This window comes from Erpetoichthys calabaricus, chromosome 13, assembly GCF_900747795.2.
Source record: "Erpetoichthys calabaricus chromosome 13, fErpCal1.3, whole genome shotgun sequence".
Classification (NCBI taxonomy): Eukaryota; Metazoa; Chordata; class Cladistia; order Polypteriformes; family Polypteridae; genus Erpetoichthys; species Erpetoichthys calabaricus.
This window is the reverse complement of record NC_041406.2, coordinates 90,497,995-90,512,873: the sequence shown is the minus strand read 5'-3', so window position 1 is coordinate 90,512,873 and position 14,879 is coordinate 90,497,995. Positions and strand designations below refer to the sequence as shown.

At 40.6% G+C, this 14,879-nt stretch overlaps 1 protein-coding gene across 1 annotated transcript in view; it reads left to right on the top strand.

Annotated features, from left to right (window-relative positions):
• Positions 1 to 14,569, top strand: part of sdha (succinate dehydrogenase complex, subunit A, flavoprotein (Fp)) — a 38,530-nt gene extending 23,961 nt beyond the window's left edge. The window contains exons 12-15 of the mRNA XM_028817227.2: positions 1,671 to 1,782; positions 3,089 to 3,219; positions 7,163 to 7,273; positions 13,953 to 14,569. Coding sequence (XP_028673060.1) covers positions 1,671 to 1,782; positions 3,089 to 3,219; positions 7,163 to 7,273; positions 13,953 to 14,039 — 441 coding nt within the window. The 3' untranslated portion in view covers positions 14,040 to 14,569. The remainder of the gene's footprint in view (positions 1 to 1,670; positions 1,783 to 3,088; positions 3,220 to 7,162; positions 7,274 to 13,952) is intronic.
• Positions 14,570 to 14,879: the final 310 nt, after the last annotated feature.

Sequence of the window (14,879 nt, the reverse complement as noted above, 5' to 3'; positions counted from 1 at the left end):
AGGCCCCGGGGAAGACCCAGGACACGCTGGAGGGACTATGTATCTCGACTGGCCTGGGAACGCCTTGGGATTCTCCCGGAAGAGCTAGAAGAAGTGGCCGGGGAGAGGGAAGTCTGGGCATCTCTGCTCAAGCTGCTGCCCCCGCGACCCGACCTCGGATAAGCAGGAGACAATGGATGGATGGATATTGTAGTCTGGACCTTTGGGGATTCCGTAGTAATACGGAATTATGGGTATTGGGGAGCTGTGTAACGTGTACTCTGGAAAATGATCTTAGTAAAGGACCTGTTAAAGTTTATTACTTATAGCCTGTCTCGTCTTCCTCTCGGGCAGCGGTTGTATTGTGACGTAACTTGGGGAGCTGTGTAACGTGTACTCTGGAAGATGATCTTAGTAAAGGTGTATTGTGACGTAACGTTTAGTTTACAGGTTGTGTTGTGTTGCTTGGGCGCTACCTACTGAACTCTGGGGCGCTGAGTCGCAGTGTGTGTGTGCGCTTCGATGCTGGGTTTGACTCTGGGGCGCTGAGTCGCAGTGCGCGTGCGCTTCGATGCGTCCGTGACCGTGTGCCCGTAGTCCGTACATCCGGTTTACAACCTTCGGTTAGTAATATGGATCCTGCGGCTGTGTGTCTTGCTCTCTTTACTTTTAAGTATTACAGTGATCCCTCGCTATATCGCGCTTCGCCTTTCGCGGCTTCACTCCATCGCGGATTTTATATGTAAGCATATTTAAATATATATCGCGGATTTTTTGCTGGTTCACGGATTTCTGCGGACAATGGGTCTTTTAATTTCTGGTACATGCTTCCTCAGTTGGTTTACCCAGTTGATTTCATACAAGGGACGCTATTGGCAGATGGCTGAGAAGCTACCCAGCTTACTTTTCTCTCTCTCTCTCTCTCTCTCTCTCTCTCTCTCTCGCGCTGACTTTTTCTGATCCTGACGTAGGGGGATTGAGCAGGGGGGCTGTTCGCACACCTAGACGATACGGACGCTCGTCTAAAAATGCTGAAAGATTATCTTCACGTTGGCTACCTTCTGTGCAGCTGCTTCGTGAAGCGACATGCAGCACGGTGCTTCACATACTTAAAAGCACGAAGGGCACGTATTGATTTTTTTTATCTGTCTCTCTCTCTGCTCCTGATGGAGGGGGTGTGAGCTGCTGCCTTCAACAGCTTTGTGCCGCGGTGCTTCGCATACTTAAAAGCAAACAGCCCTATTGATTTGTTTGCTCCTTTGAAGAGGAAGATATGTTTGCATTCTTTTAATTGTGAGACTGAACTGTCATCTCTGTCTTGTCATGGAGCACAGTTTAAACTTTTGAAAAAGAGACAAATGTTTGTTTGCAGTGTTTGAATAACGTTCCTGTCTCTCTACAATCTCCTGTGTTTCTGCGCAAATCTGTGACCCAAGCATGACAATATAAAAATAACCATATAAACATATGGTTTCTACTTCGCGGATTTTCTTATTTCGCGGGTGGCTCTGGAACGCAACCCCCGCGATGGAGGAGGGATTACTGTATTAGTATACTATATCACTTATCTGCTGTATTTATATTTAAAACAAAAAGTACACGTATACTGGAGCTGCTCCACTGTTTAGTACGGTGATTATTTTTTACATGTTCCATAACCTCAATGTTCTCCATTTTTTCCCACAACACAGACCATGCAGAGCAATGCTGCTGTTTTCCGAACAGGGTCAGTACTGAAAGAAGGGTGTGACAAGATCAGTGCAATATACAATTCAATGGATGATATAAAGACATTTGACAGAGGTAAGCTACTGCTTAATCATGCCAACCATTACATTTGCACATACATTTTTTTTTTTCCCAAAAATATTGATTTTATTTAAATTTGTAGTGGCATTAGATCTAATTCTAAGATTAGATTACCTTAGAAATTACATGATTGTGTTCATCAGGAATGATAGTCCTGTTACTTTTTAGGAAATTGGTTGGTGTGATTGTTTTAAATAATACTTTATCAAATTATAATTTAAATAAAATTATGATTGACACTTTTTGTCCCTCTTTTAATAAATTAATAATTACTTAAATAAACTACTGCAGCAGCATTTTACAGTTCCTCAGTTTTGAGGCAGTGACTGTGAACCATGTATTTAATTGGTGAATATTACTTTTTGGTTATCTCATTACAACATCCTGTTGTCATAATTATTATGGTTATTTGTACAGTATTTAACGTGCTGTACTTGGACCGACTTGTCTTTCCTTCTATTTTCTAATATGCCTTTTATATGTTTAAATGAACACATTAAATAGAAATACATCTGTAAAATATGTTTGCACATTTACAAAATAATAAAGAATGAGACAGTGACAAATACAGTATGTTATACTGAACATCAGTCTGTAGGTTTTGTTCATGTATTGTACTAAGATTTTTGGGCTCCAATAAGTCGAGGGATATCAAATAATAATGTGCATGCCATTATTTTGCTGGAAAGCTTGATAATAGGGATATACCGCCTTATAGCTATTGCAGTCTGGTTTGATTCTTGGATAGATACTTTATCAATCCCAAGGGGAAATTCACATACTCCAGCAGCAGCATACTGATAAAAAACAATAAGTTAAAGAGTGATAAAATTGCAGGTATAACAGACAATAACTTTGTATAATGTTAATGTTTACCCCCCAGGTGGAATTGAAGAGTCGCATAGTGTGGGGGAGGAACGATCTCCTCAGTCTGTCAGTGGAGCAGGGCAGTGACAGCAGTCTTTACTGAGGTGCTGCCTTTATAGAGTTAAACATATAATTACATGCTTATTTGAGTTTACTGTCCAGTTCAGAAGCCTTGCTAGAAGTTTGATTTCCAGCTTTGAATTGGCCTATTTTAGGACACGTATGAATGTGTGTCTACCTTCCACAGTGTTGCAGTTAAAATACTGTAAGCAATGTAGGAGGCCTATGGCTGGTTTTGTGCTACTGTCTCCTCCCTAGAAATAAACTAATCCAGTATAGACTGATTGACTCTAGTGTAATTCAGTTCTTTTGATGAAGACTGTTTGCAACATATCATGTGTAATGACTTTGTTTTCTTATAACTTTGCTTCAGGCATTGTGTGGAACACTGACCTTATTGAAACACTTGAACTGCAGAATTTGATGCTGTGTGCATTGCAAACAATCTATGGTGCTGAAGCCCGAAAGGAGAGCCGTGGAGCACACGCAAGGGAAGACTTTAAAGTAGGTTTGGATTCTACTGGCTAACGCTAGATATTTTTTTTATTTGCAGCATTAACAGTTTTTTCAGTATTCATTCCATCAAGTATATTTAAGAGATTGCATCTGTTTTTCTCATGTACCAGAACATTGCCAAAATCTGATACTGTCTTCTTGTTCAGAGGTGGACATTTTCAGTTTAACAGATACATAGCACACACTTTTTTTTTTTCTTCATCCTCATTCATCAGCTTCTAAGTATGTTTAAATAACCAAATGCTTATCACTATAGATAGGACTCTGACTGTAGAACACTACTGAACATGACCTACACAAAGCATATACATTACCATAGCATTATCAAACCTGACAATCCAGTTTAGGGTCATGGTGGACAGAGCAGATTCTGACAATATTGAGTGCACAATAGAAACTAGTGTTGGACAGGGCACCTTTCCATCACAGGGAAATAGGCAATTTTTTTTTTTCTGCATTGCATCTCAACAGCGATATTAGCACATTTATTTACTAGTGCTGCAATTTGCTGACTGAAAAACTTAACTGCTTCCCAAAGCAACTTGCACAGATATGGAAAAAGAACAAAGGAGACAATCACTAGAAATTTCTTTATCCAGAGCCTTTTTTCTATCAAATGTTTTATTATTATTATTGATTTATACACTGCCTGGCCAAAAAAAAAGTCGCCACCAAAAAAAAAAGGTCACACAAGGTCAATATTTCGTTTGACCACCTTTAGCTTTGATTACGGCACGCATTCACTGTGGCATTGTTTCAATAAGCTTCTGCAATGTCACAAGATTTAGTTCCATCCAGTGTTGTATTAATTTTTCACCAAGATCACAGTCTACAGTAGGCACTAGGCATGATGGGTGCATCACTTCATCTGCCTCTATTCTTACCCTGATGCGCCCATCACTCTGGAACAGGGTAAATCTGGACTCATCAGACCACATGACCTTCTTCCATTGCTCCAGAGTCTAATCTTTATGCTCCCTAGCAAATTGAGGCCTTTTTTTGCGGTTTGCCTCACTGATTAGTGGTTTTCTTACGGCTACACAGCTGTTCGGTCCCAATCCCTTGAGTTCCCTTCGCATTGTGCGTGTGGAAATGCTCTTACTTTCACTATTAAACATAGACCTGAGTTCTACTGTTGTTTTTCTTTGATTTGATTTCACCAAACGTTTAAGTGATCGCCAATCACGATCATTCAGGATTTTTTTCCGGCCACATTTCTTCCTCGAAGACGATGGGTCCCCACTATCCTTCCAGTTTTTAATAATGCGTTGGACAGTTCTTAAGCCAATTTTAGTAGTTTCTGCAATCTCCTTAGATGTTTTCTCTGCTTGATGCATGCCAATGATTTGACCCTTCTCAAACAGACTACAGTAATCCCTCCTCCATCGCGGGGGTTGCGTTCCAGAGCCACCCGCGAAATAAGAAAATCCGCGAAGTAGAAACCATATGTTTATATGGTTATTTTAAGCCCTTATAAACTCTCCCACACTATTATAAACATTTCAGGCACAATTACACAGCATAAACCCTTTGTATTCTCTTAGATATTAGGTAAGATTCGTTGAAATTATGTATGTAAACACAGTTTACATACAGTAAAACCTAAATATTATTTTAAAGATATCGAGCATCTCCGATAACACATATGTTACAGCCATTACGACAGACAGGCCACCAGCAATAAATACGTACAATGCAAGAAAAATTGTATACAGTAAAATGTGTGTACAGTGACACTAAACTATGTACATGTAATAAGTACTGTACGTAAATAATTAACTATGGTTACTCACCAACAATGACACAACGACTTGTCCGATAACGATGAGTTTAATTTTACTGCACAACAAAGGCTTCTAAAGGAGCCTCTTCAGGCGACTGTTTAGTACCGCCGTTGTTCTTCTTCCATCACTCTTCAATCCAAATCCCTAAAGAAGATTCCATCCAGACAACTGCCTTATCACGTCCACTTGCAACTCGTTTTGCGCCCTGGTTAAAGGACACTGCGGCCGTAGATCTTATATGCTTTTCCTCCTTTTTAAATAAAAAGAATCATGGACTCATTGATGCTGTAATGGTGTCCTGCAGCGGTGTAGCTGTTTCCTTCCTTCAACATATCCAAAGCTTTTACCTTTTCTGCAATCATTTGCATCTTCTGTTGGCGCTTGGACACGGCTCCTGAAGCAGTAGCAGGGGCACTCATTGAGTGAGATTAGACTTCCTGGTTAATGCAGCACTCCGTCGCTGAGCCAATCAGCAGCACACAGGAAGTTAACCGCGTGCTCTGATTGGGTAGCTTCTCAGCCATCCGCCAATAGCGTCCCTTGTTTGAATTCAAATGCGTCCCTTGTTTGAATTCAAATGGGCAAATCAACTGAGGAAGCACACGTACTGTAGACCGCAGACATCCGCGAAGCAGTGAAAAATCTGCGATATATATTCAGATATGCTTACATTTAAAATCCGCGATGGAGTGAAGCCGCGAAAGACGAAGCGCGATATAGCGAGGGATCACTGTAACATCTTTTCCACGACCACGAGATGTGTCTTTCGACATGGTTGTTTAAGAAATGAGAAGCAACTCATTGCACCAGTTGGGGTTAAATAATTTGTTGCCAGTTGAAAGATAATCGCCCATGCAGTAATTATCCAATAGAAGGCTCGTACCTTTTTGCTTAGTTAAATCCAGGTGGCGACTTTTTTTTTGGCCAGGCAGTGTATTTTTAACTTTGATAACAGAAGCAATTTTGTTAGCAACTCGGAGAGTATAAAAGAAGACTTAGATATAAAGATAAATATATATGAACAACAGCAATAGAGTTGACTGTTAGCTACCTCTTTTTACTACAAGAAAATTATGATTTTAAGAAGAAGAAAAAAAAAAAGCTAGGTGTATTAGATTGGATTGTACAAAAACTGCTGGGCGTTAATAGTGAATTAATCTGAGTGGTTTTACTTGATTCTCTCGCTAGAGATTCAATGAGCTGAAAACGACTCTAAGACAAATTTTAAATTTGCCAGAGTATTAGTTTAGGCAGTTATTGGGCACATTAATGGGTTGTTTGGTTTATTCCTTACAGTCTAAAGACAGGCAGGTTAGGTGGGCTGGCAACACTAAATTGGAACTAGTGGGCGTGTGGTATGCTTGTGTGTGTGTGAGTGTGTTCTCCTGTGATGGACTGGCCCCCTGTCCAGGGGTTTGTTCCTGCCTTGTGGCCTATACCTACTGAGACAGGCTCTAGCCGCCCTGTGACCCTGCTCAGGATTAAGTGGGCTTAGGAAATGGTACGGTAAATTGCCCATATAAGTGAAAAGGTATCTCTGTATTATATGTTGACACACTAATTCACTGCTAGATACCTTGTTTAGTTTGAATCTGAGCATCTTGTATCCTTCTGTTCATTTTCAAAGCCCCTTAATCCACTTCAGGCTTGCAAAGGGTGTGATCCTATCCCAGCAGCACAGGGTGCATACAGTCCTAGAAAACATGCCAGTACACTTATTGACCTGACATACACAGTGTTGGCATGTTGGGAGACACTAACCAGAGAAAACTCCACACAGACATAAGATGAAAATGCAACCTTGACATAAATAATGACTTGGCCAAGATTCAGATACAGTTTGTGGGAGCTATGGGGTAGGAATGCTTTCCGCTGTGCTTTAATGCCACCAAAATTGCAGTTTTGATCAAATAAAATATTTCATTCTGTATTTCATACTACAGTTTTTTTACATTTTAAGTAGCAGAATTTTAGTTTGTAAAGGAATTTGTAATTTGTAATCTGTATTAGGTGTTATTAGGTGAATTAGGTGTGATTATGATTTGAGTTTTGCAAAATATGTACTCATGCATAGTTTTAAAAATGGGAATTGAACCCTTTAATAACTACTGATGTAATGTACACAACATCCTAAAATTGTTTTTTAGGTAAGAACAGATGAATATGATTATTCGAAACCCCTCCAAGGACAGCAAAAACGACCATTTAATGAACACTGGAGAAAGCATACGCTCTCTTATGTGGATTCCAAAGGCAAGGTAAGAAACCTTAGTAATGGTTGCTGTAACAAGACGAGCATTTGTGAATTATTAAGATAGCATAATTATGTGTGTGTGTGGTGTGGCGCCTTTTTTTTAATTTTCTTTATGAATCCTGGGGGGAAAAAATAAAGTCAAGTTTTCATATCGTGTGTGTACAGTACAATAAGATTTATCTTTCATACTTTGTACAGACTAGTAATAGTTGCATAATACAAAAGACGATAATATTGTCTGCCTTTCTGCAGCAGCACATGTTATGCATTTCACAAACCAGACTAGCAGACAAAAGGACCACAGCGTAAAATGACTTATCTGGGCAACACTCGGTGCTGCCGCTAGTTTTTAATAAAATAAAGAAGTGAGTACCCTTACCTCAAGCCATAACTGAGAATTCTCATGTGAGAACCAATCTGACTTTGAATCAGGAAGCTATTTGGTTCTGATTTGGTGTTCAACACTAGTAGCATTATTTAACTGAAGATTGTATTGACACCAGAAGTAGCTTTAATTGTGTATTTTGGTTTTTTTTTTTTTGTATTTTTTTCCTGGCATAAGCTGGACTGCTTAAAAGCCAAAAATACAAGTTTCATGTAATAGCTCTGCACATTTAATTTCCATTTTAACACATGTCCCTATCTCAGTCCTAGTTAGAAACTGGGTCTTCTTATGTTTTTGTATCAATCAGTTCCTACTATTAAGATAGTTCAAGTTCTTACTGTGGCATGGAAAAGTTTGGGTACCCTTTTTAAAGTGTCTGTTACTGTGAATAGTTGATTGAGCAGAAAATGAACTGATCGCCAAAAAGCATAAAGTTAAAGATGACACATTTGTTTTCAGCTTTTTATTCAAGATTAGTACAGTGGAACCTCGAGATACGAACAGCTCTGTATACGAGAAATTCAAGATACGAGGAAAGTATGAGCGAAAAATTCAGATCTAAATACGAGCATTGGCTCGCGTAACGAGCCAGGCTGTGGGTATAGCTCGCGGCTTAGCGAGGGGGCGTGGTAGCTGTAGCGAGCCGCAGGGAGATCTGCAGTGTGGGCGTTTCTCACCTAAGTGCACAGGTGGGAAACTGCCCACATCCATGATTGTTCCTGTGGCTGATGGGCTGCAGCTGCCATGTCCTCCCCGCATATATAGAGAAGCGTGAGCCGGTTAAGGGGGAGAAGAAGTAAAAGAAAAGAGAGGAGAGAGAACGGAGGTTGCAGGAGGAGGAGGAGGAGGAGGCAGGCAGGAAGCAGCAGCAGCAGTAGTAGGAGAAAGTCGGTGCAGGAGAGCGAGCGAGTGCAGGCTCGCGTGTAGCTGAACAGGCGAGCCAAACAGCTGAAGCAGGACGGTGTAGAGAAGGTCAGCTGCATTAAGAGTGTCTCGCCTGTTGCAGAGCCCGCATGGGAGAAGCAGGTGAGACGCTGACGCTAACAAAGAAGAAGCACCAGGGATTGTCGTCCGTTTTTTAAAGACTGCTTCCTGTTGACGTTTTAACCTCGTGTTAAAGGATTGTTATTCTTGTGTATTTTAAACCTCCACTTCACAACTGTTTTAAGGATTATTTATTTAAAGATTTATTGAATGCTCTACTGCACTTTGGACACCTGTTTTGATTCTTTTAATAATCAGTTAAAATTATTTACCAGTGTTATTTATTAAAGGTAGACTACAGTATATATTATTTATCAGTGTTATTTGTTAGGAAAATTGATTTTTATGTTAATATTTTTGGGGTGCGGAACGGATTAACTGGATTTCCATTATTTTCAATGGGGAAGTTTGTTCTAGATACGAGAAATTCGCTATACGAGCTCAGTGCTGGAATGAATTAAACTCGTATCTCGAGGTTCCACTGTATATTGTTTTTGTTTTGTACAATTGTACAGTGAACAAAGGAATGGAGCACCATGCAAACATTTGGGCACCCCAAGATATATGAGGTCTCAAATTAACTTTTCCTAAGGTCTCATCCCTTAATTGGCTTCTTAGGGCTCTGGCTTGGTCACAGTCATCGTTAGGAAAGCCCAGGTGATGCAAATTGCAAAGCTCTATAAATTCCCTGACCATTCAGACCTTGACTGAACAATCAGCAGCCATGGGCTCCTCTAAATAACAGCCTAGCCATTAAAAAAATAAAATAACTGATGCTCACAGAGTAGGAGAAGGCTACAAGAAGATAGCAAAGCGTTTTCAGGTATCGTATATACTCGCGTTTAAGTTCTCCCACGGATAAGTCGGGACTTGATTTTACCATATAATTTCCGGTATTCTATAATGTCGGTCGTATAAAGTCGAATGTGGAAAACTCAAGCTATTGGTCCAAGAGATTTTGATATGCTAACGCCCACCTGAGAGAGTAGCCATGGAGCATACGGCCTTTTTTTTTTTTCTTAAGTATTGTGCCTACGTGACCACACGGTAATACCCAAACTATTCCGAAGTGACGTTTGCGCTGTTTTGTGTTTTTTTTTTTTTTTTTTTTTTTGTATCTCACCCCCTCATACACCTTTATCGTGAGAACATCCCTTATCTACGATGGAGTGTTCGATCAGAAGAAAATATGAAGCTGGTTTTAAATGAAAAGTCATTGATGTGGCCAAAGAAATTGGTAACTGCGCTGCTGCAACAAAATTGGATGTGTCTGAGAAACTGGTGCGAGATTGGAGGAGGAAGGAAGATGTAAAAGAAAAAAAAAATTAAATATCGTATTTTTGAACGGGCATATAAGTCGGGGTCTGATTTTATGATCGATTTTTTCAGGTTTCAAGACCCGACTTATATGCGAATATATACGGTAACTGCTTCCTCAGTTTGTAATGTTATTAAGAAATGGCGGTTAACAGGAACGGTGGAGGTCAGCTTGTGGGCTGGAAGACCAAGAAAACTATCTGAAAGAACTGCTGATTGGATTGCTAAAAATGCAAATTAAAAAAAAAAAAAAAAAAAACCACAAAGCCCTGTTTGACTACAAAAGACCTTCAGGAAGGTCTGGAGTGGTGGCGCACTATTTTACTATGCAGCAACACCGGAACAAATATGACCTTCATGGTTCGGTCAGCAGAAGAAAACCATTCCTACATCCTTGCCACAAAATTTAGCACTTGAAGTTTGCAAATGAATATCTAAACAAGCTTGATGTATTTTCAAAACAAGTTGCGTGGATTGATGAAGTCAAAATAGATTTTGTGTGGCCACAATGTGCACATTGTGTATGTTTGGAGAGAAAAGAGTGCCAAGTTCCAGGAACAGAACATGTCTCCCAGCTGTTAAGCACGGGGGGGGGGGGGGGGGTAGGGGAATCGAACAAGCTTTAGGCTTGTGTTGCAGCAAGTGGCACAGGGAACATGTCATTGGTAGAGTGGAAGAATACATAACAGCAAATTCTGGAAGCAAACATCACTCCAGCTGTAAAAATGTTGGTTTAAAAGAGTATGGGTCCTACAGCAAGATAATGATGCGAATCACACGTTAAAATCTACAATGGAATACCTTAACTCTTTGAGGGCTGAAAAGCACCCAAAGCAAGGGGCTCACACACAAATCAACCTAAAAGATCAGTGGCTGGATGTGCTGTGACCACCAGTTCAGTCTCTTGTGGCTCGAGATGTTCACAGGCGGCATGACGGCTGGCAGGAATGGCTGGGGGGCAGCGAGGATGGTCACAGTGCGACGCCCTCTGCCCAAATGTCTTCAGCACCACGATTGGCTGGAGATCGATCAGCTGATGCCGGTACCGCACTTTCGTTTTCGATCTCGCTCTCCAGATCACTTGTATCAGAATTGGAGTCGGACAGGTCAGCAGTCCAATTCAGTGATAAAATGCAAAACGTCATCCACGGAGTAGTTTGCTTTGCGCATTCTCTTCGATCCCTCGCCAGATGTCAATGCCGTTTTTGTCGTTTGCTCTTCACTACTCCCGCAAGCGCAGGGAATCTCAGTCAAACCAACAAAACTAACTTTCCTCCTGGCAAAGAGAGTTGAACTAAAACGTAATGGCGGGTTTTGTCACCGTTTGCAGTTGCTTACTGCTCTCAACCCCTCCTGCTGACAAAACGTCGACATCCGCCCTGAAAGGGTTAAGAGGTGCAGGATGACTGTTTTGCCATGGCCCTCACAGTCCCCCAACCTAAACATCATTGAAAATCTGTGGACAGATCTCAAAAGAGCCATGCAGGCAAGATGGCCCAGGAATCTTGCAGAATCTATATATATAAAATCCCTGTGTGCGTCCAGGTGTCCGTGTGTGGGTGTCTTCTGGTGAAGTGCGCATGCGCGGGGCACGGTGCGACTCGCGATATTACTGTCAGAGAAAGTTAGAGGCGTTTTACGGAAATACAAACCAGTATTACTGCGAGAGGAAATTTAAAGGCACACAATACAGTGACGCATATTACAGCCACATACAAGCCAGTATTACTGTCAGAGGAGATTAAAGGCATATTACCGACGCGCACGCCTGTATTACCGCCAGAGAAAATTAAAGGTATATTACGGACGTACAAGCCAGCGGACGTACAAGACGGTATCCTTCAATAAGGGTGCGCACGGGCATCCTTCAATAACGGTGCGCACAAAAAGGCGAGCCTCAAAAGGGCGACCTCAATTGGGCGCAGCAAATAAAGGTGCGCGTAAATAAAGATCTGCTCCTTTGTTGCTCTTCATATATTCCAGAGCCATTTGAACTAAATTATCTACGAACGCCTTTATTCGCCGCGCTCAATTGAGGTCGCCCTTTTGAAGCTCGCCTTTTTGTGTGCGCCCTTATTGAATAGAGCCGTACAAGACAGTATTACTGTCACAGAAAATTGAAGACACACAATACACGGCGGCAGCCCACAAAGAACGGTCAGCTCAGCAAGTAAACATCAACAAAAGAAAGGCAGAAAGAAAGAAAAATACGACCAACAAAAAGAATGAGGTCAAAGTCCCTTGTCATTTAATATAGACTGTTCCTACTAATGTTTATGCACTACTATTCTAGCGCCCGTTATTGTAACGGGCTAAATGACTAGTTAGAATAATAATAATTCTTTGGAGCCTTTTGCAAGGATGAATGTGCGAAACATTACAAGTTGTCATACTTAAAAAAGGGGCTGTTACTAAGTACTGACCATGTCAGGTGCCCCAATGTATTCTTCAGGCCCTTTTCACTTTTGGATGTTTTGTACCTGTGAATGATGGACATAAAAACATAATCTTGCTTAAAATATTAAAGAAATGTTTCATCTTTATCTTTATGCCTTTTGGTGATCAGTTCATCTTCTGCTCATATAACTATTTACTGTGACAGACATTTTAAGCAAGTGGACCCAAACATTTGCATGCCACTGTATTTATTTAGCCACCTGCTTTAATTCTGCAAGGACCTAACTTTAAAATCTGACAGATGCAGATTGGTATGCTGGTGTTTAATCAGCAAGTGTATATTCTGTTGAATACCAGTATGTTAAAAATGACCCAGGATATGTACTTGCAAATTTGGCACAGATGTTTGCTTGTCATTTAAGATTGCGTGTATTTGTGGGTGAGCGCATATATATATATATATATATATATATATATATATATATATATATATATAATATGTGTGTGTGTGGGCAGAAGAAGCTCACTGGACACCTGGAGTCCTTCCGGGCACTCTATAAAGGGAGCCAGTCACCACCACTCAATGGCCGCAGTCCGGTGGAGTAGGACAAAGCCTGAGGGGGAGTGGAGGCCGATAGACTGGCGGCAAGAAGGAACTGTATGGTGATTTGTGCACTGTCTGTGAAACTGTAAATAAACCATGTGCTGGGTGCAAAACACGTCTCTCTGCCTGTCTATGTCGGGGATAGGGCGACTGTTCGCACCCGGGCTTCACATTGGCATCCCAGATGGGATTCTTGGCTGTCTGCTGGCAGAAGCCCCTTTAATTATTGTGGCCCAAATCCGGCACAGCAGTGCAAAGGCGCACAGTGGCACGCGCACACACACAGCTAGAAGCTACGCTCGAAGAAAAGAGAGCCACAAAAGCTCACAGAAGCACTGCTCCCTCCCGATGGGGAAGATGAAGCCCAAGTGAGGGCTGAAAGCAGTGGGCAGTGTGTGTGTGTGTGTGTGTGTGTATATATATATATATATATATATATATATATATATATATATATATATATATACACATACATATTATATATATATATATATATATAATATGTATGTGTATGTGTATGTATATACTATTTCAACCATTCTATGATCTGCTTCTCACAACTGAGGGCATCGTGGCGGATGTTAGCTGACTTGCTGACCGTCCACAAGCGTTACCTGGTAGGTAACCACCCATACAATCAGATTGTGACACAGACTACGAATGCCGTGAATGTGATTACCCTGATCTACATGCTGTCAAATAAACAAACCACACGCCGTGGCGCAACGTTAGGGGCTTCGCCTCTAGCGCTGACGTCCGAGGTTCGATTCCTGTAAGGGAGTGCAGTGAGTGTGTACGCCTGATGAGCCCAGAATGAGGGCAAAAAACGTGTTGCGTACTCTTTGCATTATTTGATAGTAAACTATTTCAACCATATATATATATGTATATAATGTATTTTTGTGCGTTCACACTGTTCTGCAAGAAACTTCATAAAATATTTTAATGGGAACTAAAAGTATGTATATCTAATAAAAAAAATATATATTTTTGCAGGTGACATTAGACTACAGACCTGTGATTGATACCACTCTACAAGAAGAACAATGTGCCGCCATTCCACCTGCCATTCGTTCCTATTAATACTGACATTGGGTATCGTGCAGTGTTTAGCATATTTGCTGTAGTCTACAAATCAAAAAGAGGCGCATTTTGTTTTCTGTGACTTTATTTACAGTGCTTCAGTATTTTATGGTAATCAGCTACTGGATTGCATATTTGAAACATAAAGCTTTTCTCCCTGATGACCAATCTGTGACTTCCGATTACGTTTTTTAATTTTTTTGGGCTCCTTCTTCTGGTATTGTGCTGGTTGGTTCATCTCAAGCCTGCTGTAGTTAGCCAGAATGAAAAAGTCTGAAAAAAATCGTCAAATGCACTGCTAAATTAATTGAACAGTCTTGAAACACACTCCTTTGTAAAAGTAGAAGTACAAATACTATTGATGTATTGATGATGCTTTATTTGAAGTTAATTGTGCACAAACTGTGTACTCTGGGCATTGCTAACAGAACATGAACTGCTAATTTTATCAATTGGGATGTCACTTGTTTCTTATCCTGTATAACTTAATTCATGTGGTGTACAAAATAAACATCTTCTTGGATTCGTGACTTGTCAACTTTTGTGTGCCAAAAGAAAAATATGCAGATGAGGAAAAATTAATTCTTTTGAGTTTTTTTTTTTTCTTTCTTTCTATTTATGCATACAAATTAGCCATGCAGTGTTGTGCTGCCAGTGCACAAGGACGAGTGTTGTATCTCCTGTGGCAGTACCTGTAATATTCATATTAAAGTCTACTAATGTACCAAACAAACAAGTTTTTTTTTCTCTCTTATTATATAAAAAAAAATCCTGCGATGCAACAAGACGAGACTTTGGCCTTGAGATGTTTTTCAAGTCCGCCCTCCTCTCAATCATTTT